The following is a 25,182-nucleotide window of genomic DNA, read 5'->3' as shown; positions in this document are numbered from 1 at the left end:
TGAAGACCACATAAGGAAGACCAAAGTGTGGGTGCTTTAGTCCTTCTTAAAAGGGGGAACAACATACAAGAGAAAATGCAGACACAAAGTGTGGACCAGAGACTGAAGGAAAGGTCATCCAGAGACTGCCCCACCTGGGATCCAGCCCATATCTAGCCACCAAATCTAGACACTATTGAGGATACCAAGAATGTCATCCTGACAGGAGTCCGAGATAGCTGTCTCCTGAAAGCCTCTGCCAGAGCCTGACAAATACAGAGGTGGATGCTAGCAGGCAACCATTGGACTGAGAACGGGGTCCCATTGGAGGAGTTAGCGAAAGGACTGAAGTAGCTGAAGGGGTTTGCAACCCCATAGGAAGAACAACAATATCAACCAACCAGACACCCAAGAGCTCCCAGAGACTAAATCACCAACCAAAGCACACGTGGAGGGACCATATGTAGCAGAGGATTCTGTTTTCGGGCATCAATGGGAGGAGAAGCCCTTGGTCCTGTGAAGGCTCAATGCCCCAGTATAGGAGAAGGTCAGGACGGGGAGGCATGAGGGAGGGGGTGGGTGTATAGGGAAGGACCCTCACAGACGCAGGGGGAGAGGAATGGAATGGGGGGGGGTCGGAGGGAAACCAGGAAAGGGGATAACATTTGAAATGTAAATAAAGAAAATATCCAAAAGGGGGTACTGAAGACTGTGATCTGGCCCCCTGTGGAAGGGTACATGAAAGAAGCAATACACGTCAGAGATGACGGGAATGGAGCTTTAGAGGAAAGGAGAGGCTTCTCTTTAAATCTGGAAAGGAGACGGGAATGCTGGCACGCCTTCAATCTCAGCGCTCTGAAGTCAGAGGCAGGAGGGTATCTGTGAGTTCTAGTCTAGCTAGGGCTAAAGCAAGACCCTTAGTTTGCCTTCTGTTGCTGTGTTTTAACACCATGACCAAAGGTAGCTTGGGGACGAAAGGGTTAATTTCAGCTTGCAACTACAGCCCATCATGGAGGGAGGTGAGGGAAGAAACTCAAGGCAGGAACCTGAGGCAGCAGCTGAAGTATGGCAATGAGGGGGTGCTGCTTACTGGCTCGCTCCTGATGACTGCTTTCTGATTGAACCCAGGACCACCTGCCCAGGAGTGCCACTATCTCAGTTAGCCGGGTATATCAGTCACTGATCCAGAAAATGCCCTGGGATCCTCCACACATATTATACTAGGCTGTATTAAGTAAACAAAACGAAACCAAGACAGACCCTATTTGGAAAAGAAAAAAGGAAAGGGGAAGTTTAAAGCTAAGATTAAGGGAGTCCCACCCCAATAAGAGAAGTTACAAAGGGGACTTCAACACTCCCTAAAATAAAAGAAATAAAGAGATATTTGATTTGTGTGTATTAAAGAAATATTGGCTTCTGAGTGTCAGCCATTTCGACACCATGAAGTGGAAACTTAAGCGTTCTTTAGAGGGGCAGGTGTGTTGGATGGAGTTTTGCTGGGGCAAACGCATGAAGGAATGTTTCCCTGAAGTGGGCACAGGTGAAAGGCTAAGGCAGACAAGCGAAGGAACGTTTCACTGAAGCAGACACAGGAGAGAGGATGTTCTGCTAAAGCAAGCACGTGAAAGGACATGTGGTAAAGGATTCTTTGCTAACAACAGGTAAGTATTGGTCTGCCTTACATCGTGTAGTTGAGCACATTTGTCAGGACTCCACAGAGAGAAATACACCAAAAAAGAACCCTGGTATGCTGCAGCTTCTGCTTCTGCAGACTTGGGCTGACTGGCAGAGTGATGTCAGCACATGCTGAGGCAAGACCTGTGGAGGACACAACATGTTTGGAGAGGGTATAAAAAGGACTCAACTGACAGTAACAGGCTGAGCTAGGCTTGCTTATAGAGCTGGCTGTGGAACACTTGTCTCGAGTATTCTCAGATCTTTCGCTGAGAGAGGCACAGCCGAGAACTCTTCCTGGCCTTTCTGCTGATTGTCCCTTCTACCGCTGAGGCTGAGGACTGGCTGTCTCTGCAAGGCTGTGCCACTGCTGCTGATTCGTGTCTGATTCTATCCCAGCTCTACCGAACCAGACTGCTGGTGTGTCTGTGAAGTGTTTACAAGAGGATCGAGCTGCTGCCGTTGCTAACCTATGAACTGGACTGCAGATTTCCAGACAACACAGACGGGAGTTGCTCCAAAGAACCACTCTAAGCAGGTCCACCCCCCCTATATCCTTTCTTTTCCAGTAACTCTGGAGGGTGGTGGGCTAGAAGGGAGGTTAAAGCGTTTAAGAACCGTCATTTAAAATAGGTTTTGAAAAAAATTAGTTACACCACCACATGATGATGATGATGATGATGATGTAGTCTGAGCTAGTCTATGTGATGATCAGTGAGACCACTGGTCCTCAACTCTCCGAACGCCATGACCCTTTAATACGGTTCCTCATAATGTGGTGACCCCCCAACCATAAAATCATTTTCTTGGCTGTTGTATAAACTATAATTTTGCTACTATTGTGAACCATAATGTAAATATCTGTGTTTTCTGATGGTCTATAGGGGTCGAGACACACAGGTCAAGAACCACTGAATTAGACTGTCGTGGTCCGTTTCATTATGAAGTGCATTTAGAGCTCAGTTACAGATAAGCAGTAGATGCCGGACATGTCTCTTCCCCAGCAGCGCCTGGTATCTGCCCATATCTGAGAGTTGGAGAGTTACCGGTGGTTTACTGTGTAATTTAAACCATGATAAGAAGAAGAAGAAGAAGCCTCAAATCCGGAGTTACTCCTCTGTGTCCTAAGCCAGTGAGATGGGAAATTTGAGAAGATGACAGAACTGGCCCTATGAAAGACAGAGAACAGGAATTTCTCCTCTGGGGGTAGAGGGACTTAAAAAAAAAAATACTCTTGTGCCAAAATTCACAGCGGTTTTTTGCCTTTTCTCTAAGGTTCCATGTCTTTCTGAAGCATTGAATGTTTAAAACTCCTTTGTTTTTCTCATCAATTGAAAGTTGTTACTATCTTATTTCCAGCGGTGAAGAGGAGCACAGAGGACCAGATACTGGACTGAATTATAAATTAAGAATTGTAAAATCGGGGCTGGGGATTTAGCTCAGTGGTAGAGCGCTTACCTAGGAAGCGCAAGGCCCTGGGTTCGGTCCCCAGCTCCGAAAAAAAGAACCAAAAAAAAAAAAAAAAAAAAAAAGAATTGTAAAATCATCGTACAGTTAGCGTCTTAATAACTCTGCCCCAGAGAAAGAACTGCTGGAGAGCCTGCGTGTTCTGGCCTCTAAAATGACCAGAGTTTGTGCAACTTTAGCTGGCCCAGATTTTACAACGAAGACCGGGCAGGCCTAGAACTCACAGAGATCTGCCTTTCTCTGCCAACAGAATAAGTGCTGGGATGAAGAGGACTTGCACCACCAAGCCCCACTTGACAGTCCACTATCTTTGGCTTGCTTGTGTAAAAATCCAGGCCCACGGAGTACATCAGACCAAAGGTCCAATACCAATTCTAGGTCTGAAGCAAGAAAGCACTACACTGGACATTGGGTTGATAAATGTACTGTGGACACCAACGACCCAAGACGAATGGGAACTACGCTTTGAGATTACCAAAGACTAAAGTACCCCGAGGAATCAGGCAGGTCTGGCTTTTATGCAAATCTCTCCCGAGCTGAGCGAGGTCCGGCCTCAGCCAATCAGGGCCTCCAGACAAGCCATCCAATCAGGAGCGCCAGGGAGCAGTGGGAGGGCGGGCTTCTTCCCGCAGTCCTGCTGTTCTCTCCGCTGGGAAGCGGAGGAGGCGCGGTGGGTGTGCTACCCTTCGCTGTGGCTGCCGCAGCCCTGAACTGAGGGAATCGCGGGCGAGCTCGGAGCTGTGCCATGGTGAGCTCGGAGCCGCTGTCCCCAGACAGGGAGGTTTAGCCGGCGGAGCCGCAGGCGCCCGGGTGGTGGGTCCTCCCCGGGGCTGGGGGAGGGGTGGGTCCGGCGTCCTGGAAAGTTCGGCTTCGTTAGAAGATTGGAGTTTAAAAGGCGAAGCCGCGAGCCCTAGGCAGGTAACGGGACGGCTTGCGGCTAACCGGAGGAGGCCACGCTGACCTGGGGAGACGAGGGCAGCGCGCTGGGGAGCCCAGAACGCCAGCGTGGGCGGGGTCGCTCTGTGTCTGAGCTCGTCTGCCCACAGCTCCTTCGGCCGCGCACGTTTTCCCGAGTGCGGGCTGTGACAGCTTGCAGATAACGTCGCACCCATTTGTAACCCTGTGTGCGGGTTTCAGAGTAAGCCAGCAGCTATCGGAGAAGGGCCACCCTGGGCCGCCCCAGGACAAGGGAGGACAAACATGGAGCGGGACTCAAGACTGTACGAAGTGGAGTACCCCTGTGGTGCGCTGCAGCCCACTTTCGCTCTCACTTGCTGAGATCAGTCCTATTTATTGATGTGTGTGTGTCCCTGTGTGTACAGTGAGGCAGGTGTGAGGTCACAGGACAACTTTATGGAATCAGTGCTCTCCTGGAACTAAGGTTGCCTTACCAGCCAGGCCATATCGCAGAACCTAGTAGCTTATTTTTTCTTTACTTAAAAAAAAAAAAAAATTTACCCCCTTTCCCCCAGTCTGGAAGTTAAGTGCAACAGCTTTGCATAACATGCTGGGTAAGTGCTCTATTATTCCTTAGGTCCATCTGCAGCCTTATCCTACCTTGTTGATAATTGTTTATAAGTTAGTTTTGAACTTGTGGATCGTGAATCTCTGCTTTGCTCTTTCCCAGGGCTGTTCCCGTGTTCTAACTTCCTTGCAATTCCATGAGTTTCACAGCAGTTTTCAGTCTGACAAGGTTGGCCACTGGGGTTCCTTAGGTGGTGTAAACCTGAGTGTTTAAAGGCTCTTGCCATCAAGTGAACATGAGAAAGAGAATGGTTTTCCTTTAACTTAAACTTAGATTCTAGCTAAGCTGGTTGGGGTTATCTTTCATCCCATCATTCTGGGGACAGAAACAAGTGGATCTCTAGGTCAGCCAGGTCTATGTAGTGAGTTCCAGGCAAGTCAGGTTTATGTAGTAAGAATCTATCTCAAAAGAAAGAAAGATAAAACGAAAAACTTACATTCTTGGTTCCTCAGAATCCCAGTGGGTGGTAGCTCTTGCTGCCCTAAGACCTGGGGTTAATCCTTATAAGCCACTTGGTAGGAGAGACTCCCAGAGTCACAGGATTTCTCTGAACTCCTGTTCCTTCACCTTACACATAGACATGGCAGTGCAGAGCCACACATGTACCAGAAAGGAATATTTTTAAAAAATCAGATTTTTTTTTTAAAACAAGCTTTGCAGCTTTAAAACCACAGCTTTCTTATTTACTGTTAAATTTAGATTCATGCATTTACTTCTCGGGTGAGAACTTTAATGAATGCTTTTCCAACTCCATATTCAAGTATTTCATCATGTGTGTAGAGAAGTGTGATTGAGTTTGTGTGTCCTGTTTCGAGGCGTGGGTGTGCACTTTCTCATCTTGGCGCACCCGTGTTAGGTAGCCCTGCCTTGGTGAAGCAAAATCACCATTTCAAAGTATTTTGGAGTCCAAGCTTCATATGGGGTAATGTTAAGGACCATCCCTCAAGTCAGGTGCACACTGTTAATTCCAGAACTCTCGAGACAGAGGCAGGCAAATCTCTGAGTTCAAGGACAGCCTGGTCTACAGAGCTAGTTCCTCGACAACCAGAGCTACACAAAGAAACCTGTCTCAAATGACCAAAACAGAAGATTGGGGAGGGGGGGAGGGAGAGGAGGAGGGGAAGGGGGAGGAGGAGGAAAGAAGAAGGAAAGAAAGAAAGAATAAACAATCCTCTTTGCAGAATCAAGTCAAATGCTTTTATTTATTTTCAAGATGCAAGCTAAACTTGAAGTAGAGATGTCCCCCAGTCACCTGATATCTGGAGTTAAGAGTGTGTCCCACCACATCTGATGTATTGAGTATCTTATAGTTCTGACCCTGAGAAATAGTAGTGTGGTCGGGTAGACTCTGTTGTTTGAGACAGTCTCTCACTATGAAGCTCTGGCAGGCCTGGAGCTAGCCATGTAGAGCAGACGGGCCTCAGATTTGCAGAGATCTGCCTGCTTCTGCCTTCCTAGTACAAGGATTAAAGGTGTGTGCCACCACGCATGGTCTAGACTCCTTTCATCCACATCTTCCACTTGTCAGGTTCACTGCCTCAGTGGTTGGTTTCTGTGGTGTCAGTGTGAGAAGCCCAGTGCTTGGTTTTTCCCTGTGTCATCATTATCAAGGAAGAGAATGTATCTATACCAATAGTTTTTATCTTCATATATATGTATATATATACACATATATATGTCTGTGTATTATGCACACATGTATGTGCTAATCATTCCATTGTAAAGCTTGTGCTTATTTTATTATTTATTTACATGTGTCTGTCTTGTACTCAAGAAGGTCAGAGATGTGTTAACACTGTTCCGGACCCCAGGGGGAGGACTGTGAGACAGGAAGTAAAAGTCACTGTGGAGAGAGGACGGGGCAGAGCAGAGCACACCCTGTGTCCTGAGCGCAGTGATGAGCGAGGGCTGCTACCGTGATGCACCTTCCGCATCCCTCAGTGCTTGCGTGACGACTTCCGTGTGGTGATGTGTGGATCCCACAGAGCAGGAGGAACCTGGTGTCAGTCAAGTTTGTACAATGTTTAGGGCTCAGTGAGCTTTGAGGACGTGGCTGTGCACTTCACCCGGGACGAGTGGGCTCTGCTGGATCCTTCCCAGAGGAGTCTGTACAGGGACGTGATGCTGGAGACCTGCAGGAGCCTCGCTGCTGTAGGTAAGGACGCCGTCCTACCTTCGCTCTGTAAGTTAAGGAGCAAGTGTTTCTTGGTGTGGATGCTCTTCCGGGATACAGGCTATTGGAAGGCAGATTATGTTATATAAGTCAGACAGGGTTTTGATGTAAACCAACTCAAGAAACTAATGTTTTAGGAATCTCTAATTTATCCTAAAATTTCTGGGACTCCTTTTAGGACACAAGTGGGAAGACCATTATAAAAATCCTGGGAGAAATCTGAGGTAAGTAACATGCAGAGGTGGACTGAACGGGCTTTGGAAGGATATTTTAAATTACTTTTTAATTTTTTACAGTCCACTCATTACCCCGCTCCCAGTCCACCCTCCCACAGTTCCCCATCCCATTTCTCCCCCTCACCCCCATCTTCAAGGGGATGTCCCCACCCCACCAGCTTCCCACTCCCAGGGGCCTCAATCTCTGAAGCGTTAGGCATGTCTTCTCCTGCTGAGGCCAGACCAGGCCGTCCTCTGCTGTGTATGTGTCGGGGGCCCTGGACCAACTCATGTATGCTACCTGGTCGGCGGCTCAGCGTCTGAGAGACCTCAGCAGTCTGGGTTAGTTGACACTGCTGGTCTTCCCATAGGGTCGCCCTCCTCCTCAGCCTCTTCCAGCCCTTCCCTAATTCAACCACAGGGGTCCCCAACTTCAGTCCATTGGTTGGGTGTAAGTGTCTGCATCTGTCTCAGTCAGCTGCTTGTTGGGCCTCTCAGAGGGCAGCCATGCTAGGCTCCTGTCTGTAAGTAAGCACAGTAACAGTGTCAGGCCTTGGTGCCTCCCTCACCCACTGTGAGGTAAATCGCATGTTGGGCCTGTCACTGAACCGCCTTTCCTTCAGTCTCTTCTCAGTTTTTTCTCCCTGCAGTTCTTTTACACAGGGAACAATTCTGAGTCAGATTTTTTGACTGTGGGATGCCAAACCCATCCCTCCATTTGATCCCTTGTCTTTCTCCTGGAGATGGACCCCGAAAGTTCCTTCATTCTGATGGCCCTCAGGGCTTCTCTCCTGTCCCTACCCCCATACCTTATTGTGTTCCCCTTTTCCCCTCCCCTTCCTCTTTCTCACCCAGGTCCCTCCCTCCCTCTGCCTCCCATGATTGCTTTCTTCTTTCTCCCAGATGGGATTAAAGCATCCTCACTTGGGCCCTTCTGCTTGTTAACCTTCTTGAGTTCTGTGGATTGTATCCCAGATATTCTGTACTTTTTGGCTAATGTCCACATATTAGTGAGTACATACCATGCATGTCCTTTTGAGTCTTAAGCTTCCTCACTCAGGTTGATATTTTCTAGTTCCATCCATTTGCCTGCAAAACTCAGGATGTCCTCGTTCTTGATAGTTGAGTAGTACTCCATTGTGTAAATGAACCACATTTTCTGTATCCATTCTTCTGTTGTGGGACATCTGGGTTTTTTTCAGCTTCCAGCTATCACAAATAAGGCTGCTGTGAACATAGTGGAGCACATGCCCCTGTGGTATGGTGGGGGATCTTTTGAGTGTAAGCCCAAGAGTGGTATAGCTGGGTCTTCAGGTAGAACTATTTCCAATTTTCTGAGGAACCTCCAGACTGATTTTCAGAGTGGTTGTACCAGCTTGCAATCCCACCAGCAATGGAGGAGTGTTCCTCTTTCTCCACATTCTTGCCAATATGTGCTGTCACCTGAGTTTTTGATCTTAGCCATTCTGATTAGTGTAAGGTATAATCTCAGGGCTGTTTTGATTTGCAGTTCCCTGGTGACTAAAGACTTTGAACATTCCTTTAATTGCTTCTCAGCCATTCAAGATTCCTCTGTTGTGAATTCTCAGTTTAGTTCTATACTCCATTTTTTGATTGGGTTGTTTGGTTTTTTTGGAGGTTAGCTTCTTGAGTTCTTTATATATTTTGGATATTAGCCCTCTATCAGGTGTGGGGTTAGTGAAGATTTTTTTTCCCAATCTATAGGTTGCCATTTTGTCCTATTGATGGTGTATTTTGCCTTATAGAAGCTTTTCAGTTCCATGAGTTCCCATTTATCAATTCTTGATCTAGAGCCTAAGCCATTGGAGTTCTTTTTAGAAAATTTCCCACCCATGCCAGTGAGTTCGAGGTTCTTTCCAACTTTCTCTTCTATTAGATTCAGTGTATCTGGTTTTATGTTGACATCCTTGAACTTGAGCTTTGTGCATGGTGACAAATATGGGTCTATTTTCATTTTTCTACATACAGACAGCCAGTAAGACCCGCACAATTTATTAAAGATGCTTTCTTTTTTCCATTGTATATTTTTGGCTTCTTTGTCAAAGATAGTGTTCATAAGTATGTGGTTTTATTTCTGGGTCTTCAATTCTATTCCATTGATCAACTTGTCTATCTCTGTACCAATACCATGCAGTTTTTATCATGATTTCTGTAGTACAGTTTGAGGTCAGGGATGGTGAGTTCCCCAGAAATTCTTTTTTTATTAAGAGTTGTTTTTGCTATCCTGGGTTTTTTGTTTTTTCATATGAAGTTGAGAATTGCTCTTTCCATGTCTTTAAAGAATTGTATTGGAATCTGGATCTTGTTGAATCTGTAGACTGATTTTGGTAAGATGGTCATTTTTACTATGATAATCCTGCCAATCCATGGACATGGGAGATCTTTCCATCTTCTGAGAGCTTCGATTTCTTTCTTCAGGGACCTGAAATTCTTATCATACAGATCTTCACTTGTTTGGTTAGAGTTGCCACAAGGTATTGTTATGCCCAGTTGGAGGGAAGCCCAGGAGACCAGCAGAGCATGACACTGATGCAAATGCACACAAGAGTCTTTATTATACTAGTCTGGACTTGGGCACAGCCTTTCCTGATCTGCAGGTTAGGAATGGGATGCTCGCATCTAGGGGTTTAAGGTATAAACATAGGAGGTGCACAAGCAGCGGCTCGAGCCTTGGCCTTGCATGATTGGGTAGAGGGTAAATGAGTACCATCCTTCCAGATGGTAACGTTTTGTTCAGACAGCGAGGCAGAACTGTGCAGCTGGAAAAGGACCTTTTCGACCTGGGAAGAAATAACTCATTCCATTACCAGAGGCTAGTGTATTTTGACAAGCCGGCCACAGCTGTCTAGCAGCACTTGGTTGCCTCTTTCCCATAGCTCAAGAGTGGCCTTATCAATTCAAGGACATTAATTTTCTGCCTCCTTCAAAGGCACGGGACATCTGCGTGGGGACTAGATCACGGAAGGGAGTGTGAGACTCAGTGCCAAGGGTTAATGCAGAGATGGGGCAGGCGGCCTTGTGTCTCTCCATTCCCCCTCTGCTAGTAATTCTAGAGGCCAATCTTGGGCTCTGTGAGATCTGGGCTAATTTGCCGATCCTGTGACCTCATTACCACCAGTTGAATAGTTCCCAGTCTCTGTTTCATGTACTGAAAATGCTTATTGATAATGTGTGGTCCAAAAGTGAGGAAGAGTAAAAGGATAACCATGGGGCCCATGAGGGTAGAGATGAGAGTTGTTAACAAGGGGGAGGAATCAAACAGTGAGTGGTACCAATTTTGGGGATTTTCTCGTACTCTCTGGAGTCTGTCTGTACTCTCCCTGAATTTGGCCAATGATTCCCCACTAACTCCAGAGTGGTTGACATAGAAATCAAACTCCTCACACAAAGCAGCGGCACATAGCCCTCCTTGTTGTATAAACACTTAGTCCCCGCCTGTTCTGCAGCACTGCGTCAGCTGCAGAGTCCATGTTAGCTCCAAGTGAGAAATGGGCTTTTCTAGGCGTTGGATATCTTCATCTACGTTGCCTTTAAGCTGTTGTAATTCTTTTCCTGCCACGTCAATGCAGCTATCCCAGCACTGGCTCCGGCTAGTCCTGCCCCTAAGATTAAAGAGATGGGCTCCCTTTTCTGCCCCATGAGGGCTTCAATGTGCCCTACCAGAGTTCTCAGCACTGTCTCTTATGAATAGTAGGTTATACGGGTACTAACCAGACCAGAATACAGAACTCTTTAGGGGTTGAGGAATTAAGGACCTCTCCATGCACACACGGGTCAGTCCTGCTTGTTCTGGGAGAATAATCTATTGAAATGAGCCGTGGACATAGTCCGATTGTTGGTGCTGGGGTGACAGGGAGACCTTCCCCAGACAGGTACCTTGCCCTGATACGCTCTACAGGGTTAAAGCTGGACCTTCCTGTGACCCCTTTCAGACACATTACACACAGCCTCTATAAAAGGGAGGTCTAGCATAACCAACAAGAGGTGATTTCAGAATCTGAAAGCTCTTTACCATCATTGACCACAGGGGGTCCCCTGGTTCTGTGTGTTTCAGGAAAAGTCCTGGGACTGAGGGTCCTTGTGATTGAGTGACTGGGGATATGGTAGTCGCTAGTCTGGGGGACGATGTTAACACAGGTTTGGGTTTGTGAGAACCTAATTTGGTCGTACAGCTGCTGGCTGTGGGTTTGCAATTGGCCTTATCAAGAGTCTAACTATAACAGACAATCCAGGATTGCTACCCCCAATAACGTGACGCCTACGGCCCCGTGACTTCCTGGCTTCCCATACTTTAGCTTCCCTTCCTTGGGCAGTAAACCTGAGTAAAACTTCCTGCTGGGCAACTGAAGTAAGGTCTTTCTTTGACACTTTCCACTCCCTGTTCCCTGTGACTGGTGTTTCGCATCCCCAAGCAGCACAGTAGAATTGTTCGGGACCCCAACATGTGGCAGTCCTCCCCTACTCCCCTCCGCTAGGACATATATAAAAAGTCTCCCATCTACATTTGTGATATGAATCTCGTAAAGTCTGTCAAGTATCAGGCCCAGAGTTATCAGCTAGCCGGCACAAATCAAAAGTCAGATCTGGAAACCAGGGTATTCCGAGTACAGGCTAGTTGGACACGATAGTCAGTCACAGGATTTTCAGTCACCCGGTTAGGACCAAAGGTTGATGTGGGTTAGGGGTTGCAATACGTACAGTTGACAAAAATAGTAAGCTCAAGACCGAGATAATTTTAACTTGAGAAGATTGATGCCCTTGTGAACGTTCCATTACGGCCAGAGTGGAATCTGTTGATCTTCCTCTGGGGAGAGGGCATCAGCTGGTCTATCCTGAGTGTAGTGCAGGTGGTGATTGCATCCACTTTGGTGGCAGTCAGCATGGTTAGCAGGACGATGAAAGGTCCTTTCCATCTGGGTTCCAGGACATCCTGGCGAAATCTCTTCACATAGACCCAATCTGCTGGCTGAAACTTGTGTGGTCCCAGAACCGAGCCTGCTTCATAGAGGGCATGCAGTTTAGGCCAGACATACTTATGAGCCCACTGGGTTGCTCTGACCCTAGTTATTAATTCACAATCTTCCAGTTCTGCCACAACTGCCAGCTGCAGATTAAGTACAGTGGGGGCAGGGACACCATGCATAATCTCAAAGGGGGTTAATCAATCTGGTAAGGGGAGTTCTTCACTCAGTATAGGGCTAAGGGAAGGAGCATCACCCAGGCTCCTCCAGTCTCCATGGTCAATTTAATTAAGGTCTCTTAATGTTCTGTTCATCCTTTCTACCTGTCCTGAACTTTGGGGTCGGTAGACACAATGTAATTTCCAGTCTGCCCCAATAAATCTTACTACATCCTGACTTACCCTGGACACAAATGCTGGTCCATTGTCTGACCCTGTCATATGAGGGAATCTATACCGGGTAAGATATCCTCCAGCAACTTCTTAGCCACTACCTTTGCAGTCTCGGTCTTCATTGGGAATTTGTCCATCCATCCAGAGAAGGTGTCCATCCACAAACACCAGCAAGTTCTTGCAGCTGGACTTCCCTGGTTTGATTTCTGTAAGATCAGCTTCCCAGTAGCCCCCTGGTCTCTTACCTCACAGTGGCGAGCCTGGATGTTTGGTGGTGTTATGGGTGTTGGTTAGCTGGCAGGCGCAGCAGCTTGACACTGTATTCTCGGTAGTACCCTGCATGTCTCTGGAAATCACCTTAGATCGTCTCACTGCGTCCACCATCCATCTCACTCCCATGTGAGTGACGCTATGGATTTTCCTGAGGATAGATCTCATCAAGGAAGTATTCTATAGGCTTCTTGTACCTTTATGGCCATCTCTTTCTGGAGGTCGTGAACATTGTCTTCTATGACTTTGTTTCCTGGTCCTTTGAGCTGGGAATCTCCGAGCTCTTCTGTTCCAGTTATTCTTAGATGTGGACTTTTCACTGTGTCCTGGATGTCCTGGATGTTTTGAGTTAGGAGTTCTCTATGTTTCATATTTTCTTTGACTGTTATATCAATGTCTTCTAAGGAATGTTCTATGCTTGAGATTCCTCTGTCTCGTGTGCCTGGTGATGCTTATGTAATTCCTGACCTCTTCCCTAGGTTTTCCATTTCCAGGTTTGCCCCCATCTGTGTTTTCTTTATTGTTTCTACTTCCACTTTTAGGTCTTTGACCTCTTTGTTCAATTGCTTCACCTTTTTGATAGTGTTTTCCTGTACTTTTTTCCCCTTTATTTTTTTCCTGTATTTCTTTAAGAGATTTGTTTCCTCTTTAAGGACTTCTACCTGTTTACCTGTATTTCCCTGTATTCCTTTCAGTGAGTCATTTATAACCTCCTTAAAGGACTCTATTATCGTCATGAGATCGGATTTTAGGTCAGCATCCTGGTTTTCAGGTGTGTGGGTGTATCCAGGGCTTGCTGTGGTGAGAAAACTTGTTTCTGATGATGCCCACATATATTGGCTTCTGTTGCTTATGGTCTTGCACTTGCCTCTTGCCACATGCTTATCTCTGGTATTAACTGGCCAACATGTCTCTGTCTGGAGCCTGCCTCCTGTGTCCCTGGGTGCTGTAGTCTCCTGGAAGTCCTGTAGCTCTGGCTGTAGCCGATCTCCTGAGAGTCCTTCAGACTGTGGGATCGTCAGAGGAGCAGACAAGCTGATGATCTGATCTGCCCTGGTGGAAGGCTCAGTCCAGAAGAACTTGGATCTTTTTAAACGTATAAACATTTATTGAGAGGGGACACACTTTTTTGTTCCAGCTTTCCTCCTGGCTACTAGTATGTTGCTCAACTTCTCTGGCTTTGTCCTGCATAGTCTACCCGTCTTCTTCACAGTGAATCTGAGTGCTTTCTTATCCGTGGAGACCTTGAGCAGTTCCATGAAGAGACGCTCATAGACACCCAGCCCCACCTCTCCTGATCATGTCCAACACGAGCTTGGTGTGTTTGGTACCAGCTCTGCCTCAGCTTGCTCTTGTCTCTTATCACTTCGTGGCCCATGGCTGCCAACTTGTTGTAACTTGGGTTCAGGAACCCTGGCTAGGGGGTGGTGAGGGAGTGAAGAAGGAACAGACACACATTCAGCGAAGCTGCGATCTGTGGTGTTCTCTAATGGCTACTACCAACAGTGCCGCTGGAACCTGGAACCTCGGTGTCTGTTAGGTGTAGCACAGGGAGGGGCTAGCTAGTCTGAGTAGACTAGCTTTGTAGGTAGAGTCTCAGGCTGTAAATGTCAGGAGGAGGAAGCTGCAGCTGCTAGTCTTTACACACACTGTCAGACTCCCCAGTCTTTACACACACTGGTCAGCTTTGTTCACACTCAGTATCAGACTCCCAAAGAAGCTTTGCCATTGCTCTTAAGTGTATGTCGTGGGAGTGATGGCTTGGCCACCTTACCATGGGCCAGTTGTTCTCAGAGTCCTCAACAGGCCATGCCATGTCGAAACACGCATCTCTTCAGGCCTTGTCTCACTCAGGGCTTACTCATTCCATACACGTGCTCCCAGGGTCTGAAGAACTCTGTTGTTCTTCCGGGTGACCCTGTCAGGAAGCCTTTATAGGCATCTTGATGGGCTATAAAATTTTACAAAGAACCAAACTAGACAAATAAGCACAGTGTGGGTATTTTTTATTTTATTTTTATTAGAATTATCTTTTACCAAAACAACAATATAGGTACTAAATGTGAGCATGCTGACAAGCGTTACCGGAGCATTTCACTTGGGAACATTCTAGGGACTTGAACTAATGAATATCACTCTTTTGATCCAGGCTCTATGAGAGTCAGCATATAGGTCATCAGTCCATTTAGCTTATGACCACTTAGATCTGGCAAAAGGCATAAACTTGGTCTGAATATTGGAGCTCTGTAGGCTAGACCTAATAAAAGGTCAGTAGTAAACCAACCATTACTAAATTACTCGTCTTTTTTGTGACTTATGTTTCCTTTACAGAAGTTGCACGTTTCAGACCTTCTGTGAGAATGAAGGTGGTGATCAAGATGGAGAACACTTGAGTTGGAAACCAGATCTCAGAATGAACCTGAGAAGTCCCACTGGGTTAACCCCATGGGGTCACAGTGTATGGCGAATGGCTTCCCCGAGTCATTCATCCTCTAGGCATGCCATACCTCACTCTCGGTGTAATGCACATGAGCAGGAGAGACATGTGACCAAGCAGTATAACTCTGATTCTCTGATAACCTTCCAACGCTACATGAGAACGCACATTGTGAATGGGCCATGTGAGTGTGAAGTATGTTTAAAATACTTTGGTTTTCCAGGTACATTGGAAATACGTCAGGAAACACATAGTGGAAAAAATCCCTATCAATACAAGGAATGCGGAAAGACCTCTGGGAAAGTTAGCTTACTCTGTGCACATGGAGGAACACATGCTGGAGGAAAATGTTACGAGTGCAACCAATGTGGGAAAGCTCTGAGTTCGTACAGCTCACTTCGAAGACATGAGAGAATCCATACTGAGAAAAAACCATATAAGTGCAAACAGTGCGGGAAAGCCTTTCGATACCACAGTTACCTTCACTTACATGAACGAATCCACACTGGCGAGAAACCCTATGAATGTAAACGATGTGGGAAAGCGTTTATATTTCCGGGTGCCTTGCAGGTACATGAAAAAATTCACACGGGAGAAAAACGTCACGAGTGTAAACACTGTGGGAAAGCCTTTAGACGGCATAGCGATCTTCAAGTACACGAGAAGATTCACACAGGGGAAAAGCCCTACGAGTGTACACGGTGTGGCAGAGCCTTTAGACTGAACAGCCATCGCCAGAGACATGAACAGACTCACACTGAAGACAGACCCTTCATATGCAAGCGGTGCGGCAGATCTTTCGAGTGTTACAGTAATCTTGAGTTACATGAAAAGATCCATACTGGAGACAGGCCCTTTGTTTGTACAGAGTGTGGCAAAGCCTTTGGATGTCACAGTAACCTACAGTTACATGAAAAAATTCATACTGGAGACAGACCCTTTGTATGCAGAGACTGCGGGAAAGCCTTCATATGTCACGGTCATCTCCAGAGGCACGAAACAACCCATACTGGAGAAAAACCCTATGGATGTAAACGGTGTGGCAAAGCCTTCAGCCGTAACAGTCATCTTCAGAGACATGAAAGAACTCACATGCAAACGTCTACATGCTCCAGAAAATAATTCCACCCAAGTCCAGCTAGGCAAACGGACTCTTGCATTAGGATTACTCCTAGGACCATGGACAGCTTCTAGACAGCTGCATCTTCAAAATGCACTCCAGCCTAAGTGACCACTCACAGGAACTTCCAGTCTGGGTCCCCAGAAATGCCTGCAGGCAGCTCATCTGGCAGGAAGTCTCTTCTGTCCGCAAGTGTAACTGCTTTTGTAAGCTTCGAGAAAGCCCTGGTAAATCTTTTAAGACTCAGTTTTCTCAGTTTGTTGTTTACTTCCCAAGTCTCCAGCCTCCCCCGTTTCAATGCAAAGGAAATCGTTAGCAGTCCCTCTTGCTGTTAGGTTTTGTAATGTTTTTGAACTTTGGCGGGGTGGTATAAACAGCCAGCCATACTAAGCATTGAGATCCTATACCACAACCCTCACCTAGCAGCTTCACCAGTGGCCGTGGGCTCTTAGGCACCAAGGTCTTACCGTCTAGCTTTGGTGTGATACCAGGAGCAGTGACTGTAACTTTTATGGTTTGTGGTACTTCAGGAGCCTCCTTGGCCAACAAATTAAAGCAGGTATCCCATCCCAGCCACTGGGATTTTACTTAGCAGCCACTAGGAGTGCCCTCCCCATACAGAATGCCTTCATTACTTAAAAAGTTTAGCTGTTAATAATCTACTTTTAAAAACCTAGCCTCAGGGGGTTGGGGATTTAGCTCAGTGGTAGAGCCCTCGCCTAGGAAGCGCAAGGCCCTGGGTTCGGTCCCCAGCTCCGGAAAAAAAAAGAACCAAAAAAAAAAAAAAAAAAAAAAAAAAAACCTAGCCTCAGTGGATTTATTAGTTGGGTGGAAGCATGATTGCACCTGGCTGTGGTTGGACTGCTTCTGTACATCACTGTTAATGGCTATCCTTGTCTCTCACTCTTCTGTTGACACCTATACATAACACTGAGTTGGGTGGGACCTTTATGCATGGAAATGCTCAAAAGAGGCCTGGGGCAGTGTCCACGTGGGTGAGAGCTTATTTACATTCCTCACTGATAAGTATAGGCACCACTTAGTGTCTCAGTCCCTCATGGGAGAAGGTGACTTCTGTATGTCCCATCATAGCATCGATCAAGGTCATGATCAAGAACAGGCCTAATGGGATGCATGGCGCCTTTTGCCTTTTGGCTAGGACATAGATACTGTCCTGCTTGGAAGTGTTTTCTTACTGCTAAGTGTGCCTGTTACTATGAGTGTGCTGCGGCCACACTCCTCCAGATACATCCTTCAGCCTTCCAACATGCGCAAAATAGCAGCAACTCTTACGAATTTTCCAGGTCTTTACTGCCAGCATGAGACAGCTCAGGCATTCAGCTTCATAGACTGAACAGCTACTGGTCAGTCCATCATCCACCCAGCCACCATTGGACTAAGCAGCCCCATTCTATAAGCCCGCCTACTGAATCCCTTTTCATTACACAATCTATTCATCTGCTCGCCACAGAGTCCTTTGTAAAATGATTTGGGGTACAGAAAGGGCTGTGGAGGAACAGAATTGAAGGTTGGTGATTTGGTTCTTTTCGCACAATTCTTCCGAGTATGCACAAACACCTGGATGGGTCTGCTGGACCAGATACACTAGGCAGAAATAAATGCCTCCATGGAAAAGCAATTTTTTTTTGGTTTTTTTTTGTTTTTTTTTGTTTTTTTTCCGGAGCTGGGGACCGAACCCAGGGCCTGGAAAAGCAATTTTTAAATGCTTGTTACAAAAGGACTTAAATCTCAAGCTTGTTTGGTTTTATTGGAAAATAAAGTCCCCAAGACTGTCAAATTTCCCTGCATTTTACGTATGGCTTGCTACCATTGCTGTTACATCAGGATTCTATTAAAGTTGACATGTTTGCTATCTATCTATCTATCTATCTACAGGCAAAGTCTCACTTGTTAGCCCAGGCTGGCTCCAGATTCACAGCTCTGCTTGTCTCTACTTCCCAAGTGCTAATACTACACGCTTGTGCCACCATGCCTGGCTGTTTTCTAACTTTTAAATAAAAAAGAAAATTGGAAAATATAACTAAGCCTTCAAATAAAGATATGAGAATAGCCAGTAATAGTATATATTTTGGTAGGATATTAAAGAGAGAAATGCTTTTAGATAAAGAGAAGGGGAAGGTTGGGCTGCATGGTGGAAATTTTGATACAGCTGTTATCCTGGATGGCGTTCACTGGCTACACCGGCTATCTACAAGCTAACTCTTGCTACAACTTAAGAGTTAACGAGGAATAGAATCTCAACTGAGGAATTCCCCAAGTCAGGCTGACTGGTCATGTCAATGGGAGATTATCTTGATCACTGATAGATGTAGGAAGGTCCAGTGCACAGTGAGCAGCACTGTTGGTAAGCAGGTGTTTCTGAATGCTAGTACAGCATTGGCCTGCCTTCTTGCCAGCAAGCAACATCCTCTGGAGTTCATACTACACTTTATTGACTAAGAAGTGAGTTCTTGGGCCAGAGGTAATAATGCGTGGTATAGAAATCTTGAAGGCAGGGTTGGGGATTTAGCTCAGTGGTAGAGCGCTTGCCTGGCAAGCACAAGGCCCTGGGTTCAGTCCCCAGCTCCAAAAAAAAAAAAAAAGAAAAGAAAAAAAGAAAAAAAAGAAAAAAGAAAAAAAAACATTCATGTATAGAAGACATGAACACAAACAAGAAATCTTGAAGGCAGGCCTTGAATTCCCTCAGTGATGGACTATTACATGGAACTGTAAGCCAAATAAAATCTTTCTCCCCCAGAGTTTCTTTTAAGATGTTTTATCACAGTGACAAAAATGAAAGCTGCCTTTCCCCAGGTCATGTGGGATGGGTTTGCTTCTTTTTTAAATTTTTTTTTCTTTTTCTTTTTTTCGGAGCTGGGGACCGAACCCAGGGCCTTGCGCTCACTAGGCAAGCACTCTACCACTGAGCTAAATCCCCAACCCTGGGTTTGCTTCTTGTTATGGTGTTTTCGGGCTTCATGAGATGGATGATAGGATAGGCAACCAAAAACAAAGCGCTTTTGAGGAGTGCATCATCTTGAGGAGTATCAGGGTGGCCATCTTCTACTTGGTATTCAACGGCATGTCATCCTATGAGTATGGGCTTCCTCTCAACGTGGATTAAAGAATGTATTGCACAGGGGCATGAGCATGGATGCGGTAATCCCAACACTTGAGAAAAAGAATTCTGTGAGGTCCAGGTCCACCTGGTCCCCATAGTAAGTTCAAGGCAAGCAAGGCCTGTCTCAAAAAAAGAAAGAAAAATATTTCATAACCTGAGTTTGTTTATGTGGCATAAACTTAAGTAGAATATAGTATCAATTGCATAGTTTGCTGGATAGTTTTATGTCAACTGGACACAAGCTACAATTACATGAAAAGAGAAACACTAAACAGAAAACATGCCCTAAAATATGAGGCAAACCTGTAGGGCATTTCCTAAGTAGTAATTGATGTGGGAGAGGGCCTAGACCACGGTGGATGATTCCACAGCTGAACTGATGTCCATGGATGCTATAAGAAACCAGACTGAGCAAGTCATGGTAGAGCAAGACAGTAAGCAGCACCCCTTCATGGCCTCTGCATCAGTGCCTCAAGTTCCTCCCGGGCTTGAGCTCCTATCGTGACTCGTTTCCATAATGCGGTGCGATATGAAAATTCTTTCTTCCCAGTTGCCTTTTCTTATATTTGGCAGGATGCAAAGAAAGATGTACAAATTAGGCGTGGGCTAAAGAGCCCTTCCTCAGATGCAGAGAAGTGGGTGTCATGAGGATTATGGGAGTGAAGAAGAAGGCCTCAAGTTTAAGCTGGAAAAGATACAGCTAAGAAGAGAGGGCAAGGGGGCTGCGCATTTAGCTCAATGGTAGAGCACTTGCCTAGCAAGCACAAGGTCCTGGGTTCGGTCCCCAGCTCCCAAAAAAAAAAAAAAAAGAAAAGAAGAGAGGGCAAGTCCATTCACCATGCAATTGGGGACACCTAAAAATGGTCTGATACGAGCCCATGATAGGGAGTGTTCTGAAAAAGTTCTTCAACTATTACAGGCTTTAACTTCTTGCTTGGATTTTATTGTATGTGTTTTGTCTGCCTGGATGTATATGTACTCCATGTATGCCTGGCACCTGTGGAGGCCACACGTGGGTATCAGACAACTTGGACTGGAATTAATGGGGCTATAAACTGGGGGCTGGACAGATGGTTCACCATTTAAGAGCACTGCCTGCTCCTCCAAGAACCTGGGTTCAATTCCCAGCATTCACGTGGCAGCTCACCACTGCCTGTAACTCCAGTTCCAGGGGATCCAAAAGCCTCACAAATAAAAATAAATGTTCAGAAAAAAAAAAAGATGGTTATAAACCACCATGTGGTCCATGGTCACTGGACTCTGGGTTGTAGACAAGAACAGCCAGTCTTAACCACTGATAAACACTGAAGGAACTGGTCACAACATGGTTTCATGAAACTGGGTTATGTGCATGCTGGAGAGGTGCAGAAACAGTAATGTAACCACTGATCGACTTGGGAATAAATTTTTTTCAATTCCCCAGGAACCAAACTGGGCTCCTCAAAGGGAGCCACTGATAATGGGCCAGTGATGACCCTGAACTAGGGAGGATGGCTTCAAGGTGACACAGGCCTGTGGACATCAGGCTGGAGGAGATGATGGGGCCAGAGCTGAACTGGTCTCTGAAATTCTTCAAGGTCTCTCTCACCATATAATGAAATTAACATAGCAACCAATCAAAATTGTACGAATGTCACTGTTTTGCCCCTACCAATCACGTTAGAGGTTACTAATCATTCTAGAAAATTCCTCTAGCCCTACATAAAAGAGGGTCTGTGAATTCCTCTGGTCCACACCATTTTGATGAATGGTTGACCCCTACATGCTGTATCTGCAGAATGAACTCTCTCTGTCTTTGCTTACTATTTGAGTCTGGGGTCTTCGTTCATCAATTCATGGACCCTAACAGTGTCATGGTTCCTGACTCAGTATGCTGACATCACAAGCGTGAGCCAGTTTGCCCAGCTGTATCCGTCTTTCCGTTATCTAGCTCTAGAAATCATTTGGGTGAGGCAGTGTATGTTCAGAAAGGTATCATGTAACTTAAGCTGGTGTTGAACTCCCCAGACATTTGAAATGTCCTTGAACTCCTAATTCTCCTAACTTCATTTTCCACTTCCTGGTATCACAGGAGTTCACTGCCATGATGGCTCCATAGCCTTAATGCTGGACTCCCCCCAAACCCTTTAGTGAGGATCCAATCCAGGACTGCCCACATGCTAGAAAGTGTTCTGCCTTCCACTCCAAGCCAAGTACTGTTTTCCAAGAATTATTTTTATGTGTTATATTTGGAGCCACCTTTCTGTGTCTGAGTGGTAGACTGGACTGACCTGAAGACAAGAGTCACAAAAATACCAGGTATGGATTGGTCATGTTGACAAGAACATGACCTGGAGAAGCCAAGGCCTGCCTTGCCTGCCACCTGAACCACCTGTGACTCTCCCAGCACAGGGATCGCCATCTGCCATCCTTGGTGGAGTTCATGTGACTTCTGTTGAGATTCAGTAAGAGCTGGTTTTTCTTTAGGGTTCCCATTTCAGGACAGCAGTATTTTAACATCAAACTGGCTACACTGAGCCCTCTCTGAAAGCACCTGCCATCTGAATACTTACATTCTGATGTAAGTAAAATTCAAAAGTGTTGAATTATTATTATTGATTATGTAAAATTCAAAAGTGTTGTTTGGGGGTATTTAAATATTAATCAGATAGGATAACTACTCTTGCATTTGGGGTTGAATATTCACAGGATAGGTTAACACTATTTCTTTTCTGTTAATCCATTTTGCTATTTAACAAGACATGACACCATGTGTGAAGGAGTGCCTACCCATGAAGCTCACTGGATTCTGGGTCCATTTTTATTTATTGGGGGCTGGGGAGGAAAGAACAGGGCTCTAGTTCTGTCCATGAGTGTGAAACAGATTACTAGCTGTTCACAAAAGCTCGAAATTTAGAAAGTCCTTTAGAGCTTATGTAAATCATCTATGCTAAATAATTTACCAGTTTTCCTCATGTGATTTCTTTTTCTTTTTCTTTTTCTTTTTTTTTTTTTTTCTTCTTTTTTTCGGAGCTGGGGACTGAACCCAGGGCCTTGCGCTTGCTACGCAAGCGCTCTACCACTTAGCTAAATCCCCAACTCCCCTCATGTGATTTCTAACAAAATACTTCCTCATATATTAAAATTTTAAATGTTGCGAGGAGGGATTTCTGAGGACAAGCAGGCTCTCGCATTGCTAGTATTAATGCTGTTCCGGACCCCAGGGGGAGGACTGTGAGACAGGAAGTAGAAATCACTGTGGAGAGAGGACTGGGGCAGAGCAGAGCACACCCTGTGTCCTGAGCGCAGTGATGAGCGAGTGCTGCTACCGTGATGCTTCTTCCGCATCCCTCAGTGCTTGCGTGACGACTTCCGTGTGGTGATGTGTGGATCCCACAGAGCGGGAGGAACCTGGTGTCAGTCAAGTTTGTACAATGTTTAGGGCTCAGTGAGCTTTGAGGACGTGGCTGTGCACTTCACCCAGGACGAGTGGGCTCTGCTGGATCCTTCCCAGAAGAGTCTGTACAGGGACGTGATGCTGGAGACCTGCAGGAGCCTCGCTGAGGTATCTAAGGGCACCAACTGTCCCTGATGTGTTAGGGAAGGATATCATCCACCACTTAGTTGATCCTCTTCTGTGATATAGAATGTTGAAAAGGAAGAATGTGGTGAATACATTGAACCTGGTTATAGTTAACTAATTTCTCAGAAATCTTTAATCACTTATCAATGGTCTGGGACCACATTTAAGAAACAAATGGAGGGCTGGAGAGATGGCTCAGCGGTTAAGAGCACCCTACTGCTCTTCCAGAGGTCATGAGTTCAAATCCCAGCAACCACATGGTGGCTCACAACCATCTGTAAAGAGATCTGATGCCCTCTTCTGGTGTGTCTGAAGACAGCTACAGTGTACTTATATATAATAAATGAATAAATCTTTAAAAAAAAAAAAAGAAAGAAAGAAATGGAAAAATCAGAATATTGAACACTATCATAAAAATCCGGGGGAAAGTCTAAGGCACTTTCCGTACAAAAGGGGAAGCAGAGGTCCTTTGAAGGAACTTTAATGTGCCTCAAAATTAAAAAAAAAAAAAAAATAAGCACAAGTTAAAAATTTCTCATTCTTAGACAAACGTCACTGCAACTACAATAAGCATGAAAATGTTAGGTACAGTTCAATGATTTTAATTTGAGTATCTGAATGAGGTTGAAACCATTCAAATGTTGCAGAAGGCACGTGCTGTGCTGGATCTGGGAGCAGTGGGTGACCATCCTAATAAAATAATGAAGCCGCCGTTACTAATGCACTTGGGTATAGGGTTTTGGTTTTCTGAGGGTATTGGGAATACATCAAAAAACTCACAGTGAGGGACTGAAGAGATGGCTCAGAGGTTAAGAGCACTGACTGCTCTTCCAGAGGTCCTGAGTTCAAATCCCACCAACCACATGGTGGCTCACAACCATCTGTAAAGGGATCTGATGCCCTCTTCTGGCGCGTCTGATGACAGCTACAGTGTACTCCTCTATAATAAATAAATAAATCTTAAAAAAAAAAAAAAACTCACAGTGAGAAAAATCTATGCCAATGCCTGGATGTCTAACATCTGTTCATCCTGGTTCACTTTGTACACATGGAGGAACTCAAGCTGGAGGAAAATGTAACAATGTAACCAATGTGGTAAGTCTTTCAATTCCTCAATAAGCAGTCAGTTAAAATGTGCAGTGGATAAAATACCTAATAAAAGTTGACTCGGGGTTGGGGATTTAGCTCAGTCGTAGAGCGCTTGCCTAGCAAGCACAAGGCCCTGGGTTCAGAGGGAAGGGGAGGGGAGGGGAGGGGAGGGGAGGGGAGGGGAGGGGACGGGAGGGGAGGGAAGGGAAGGGAAGGGAGAGCGTACCCAAGTCATGGCCCGAATTATTGTTGTAAGTAACTGAGTGTGCATTCCTTGGGAAGTTTTGAGCAGAATGATGGCAGTTTCGTTGTTGAGAAATAATATATTCTAAGTAAATATGGGTGATTGCTTTTCTATTTTGTCCAGGGCTACACTTAAAATTTGCCCCATTAGTGTATTTATGGGGCAATAAATTAAATTCTAATTTAATGAAAGTTAAATTCTAATTTAAGTATCAATTAGACAAACAGGTAGAATGTCATCCATATACCTTAGGAAATTTACATCAACTTAAGTGCTTTCCGTACATAATGTGAACATATAGTCATCCCCTATGGTAAAATATTCCACTGATCTCATTAGAATTGATTGTTTAAAGTGGAATGAGAGAATGGAAAATGTCCCTTCTCATCAGGATGTGAAGGAAAAGAGAAAAACTAGTCTTTCAAGTCAAGCATAAAAATGTCTTTGAGGGAGCTGAAAGAACTTGCAACCCCATAAGAACAACAATGCCAACCAATTAGAGCTCCCAGGGACTAAACCACTGTCCAAAGACTATACATGGACAAACCCATGGCTCCAGCAGCATATGTAGCAGAGGATGGCCTTGTTGGGCACCAATGGAAGGAGAAGGCCTTGGTCCTGCCAAGGCTGGACTCCCCAGTATAGGGGAATATGGGAGGGGCAGGAAGGGAGGTGGATAGGGAGGGGAACACCCTTATAGAAGAAGAGGTGGGGGATGGGATAGAGGGCTTATGTCCGGGAAACCGGGAAAGGGAATAACATTTGAAATGTAAATTTTAAAAAAATCCAATAAAAGAAAAAAAAAAAAAGAATGTCTTTGAGGAATCATGGTACAAGCAGAGAGCCCTGGCTGGAGAGCCTCTATTGTTTTCCTAGTCACATTTATGTCCTGAGATCATGTAAGGGTCAATTATGTTCTTTGTCTTTTTATG

The 25,182-nt window shown here is 45.5% G+C and overlaps 1 protein-coding gene and 1 long non-coding RNA gene across 5 annotated transcripts; one reads left to right on the top strand and one right to left on the bottom strand.

Moving 5' to 3' along the window:
* Positions 1-3,728: 3,728 nt before the first annotated feature.
* Positions 3,729-16,480, top strand: Zfp964 (zinc finger protein 964). Of its 4 annotated transcripts, none has more exons than XM_006252982.3 (4): positions 3,729-3,868; positions 6,674-6,800; positions 6,997-7,042; positions 15,009-16,480. In XM_006252982.3, exons 1-4 carry the CDS (start codon positions 3,866-3,868, stop codon positions 16,234-16,236), a joined length of 1,404 nt encoding a protein of 467 aa, XP_006253044.1. In that variant the 5' UTR covers positions 3,729-3,865; the 3' UTR covers positions 16,237-16,480. The 4 variants fall into 4 exon arrangements, with proteins under 4 accessions (XP_006253044.1, XP_038951001.1, XP_017455836.1 ...); XM_017600347.3 differs by having other exon boundaries at positions 3,737-3,868; positions 6,423-6,800; XM_006252985.5 differs by having other exon boundaries at positions 3,744-3,868; positions 6,420-6,800.
* LOC134482472 (uncharacterized) lies at positions 15,292-17,883 on the bottom strand. The gene is made up of 2 exons (XR_010058651.1): positions 17,037-17,883; positions 15,292-16,907 (listed from the first exon to the last, which is right to left on the bottom strand). It is a non-coding gene; the product is annotated as an uncharacterized LOC134482472 (long non-coding RNA).
* Between the last annotated feature and the right edge of the window lie 7,299 nt (positions 17,884-25,182).

This window comes from Rattus norvegicus, chromosome 16 (assembly GCF_036323735.1).
Source record: "Rattus norvegicus strain BN/NHsdMcwi chromosome 16, GRCr8, whole genome shotgun sequence".
In the NCBI taxonomy this organism is placed as follows: Eukaryota; Metazoa; Chordata; class Mammalia; order Rodentia; family Muridae; genus Rattus; species Rattus norvegicus.
The sequence above is the reverse complement of the archived record's forward strand: the minus strand, read 5'-3'. Positions and strand labels throughout refer to the sequence as shown.

Coding starts and splice junctions, on each gene's coding strand:
- Zfp964 (XM_006252982.3), top strand. Junction 6,801..6,996: donor CAGGAGCCTCGCTGCTGTAG/GTAAGGACGCCG, acceptor GACTCCTTTTAG/GACACAAGTGGGAAGACCAT. Junction 7,043..15,008: donor AATCCTGGGAGAAATCTGAG/GTAAGTAACATG, acceptor TTTCCTTTACAG/AAGTTGCACGTTTCAGACCT.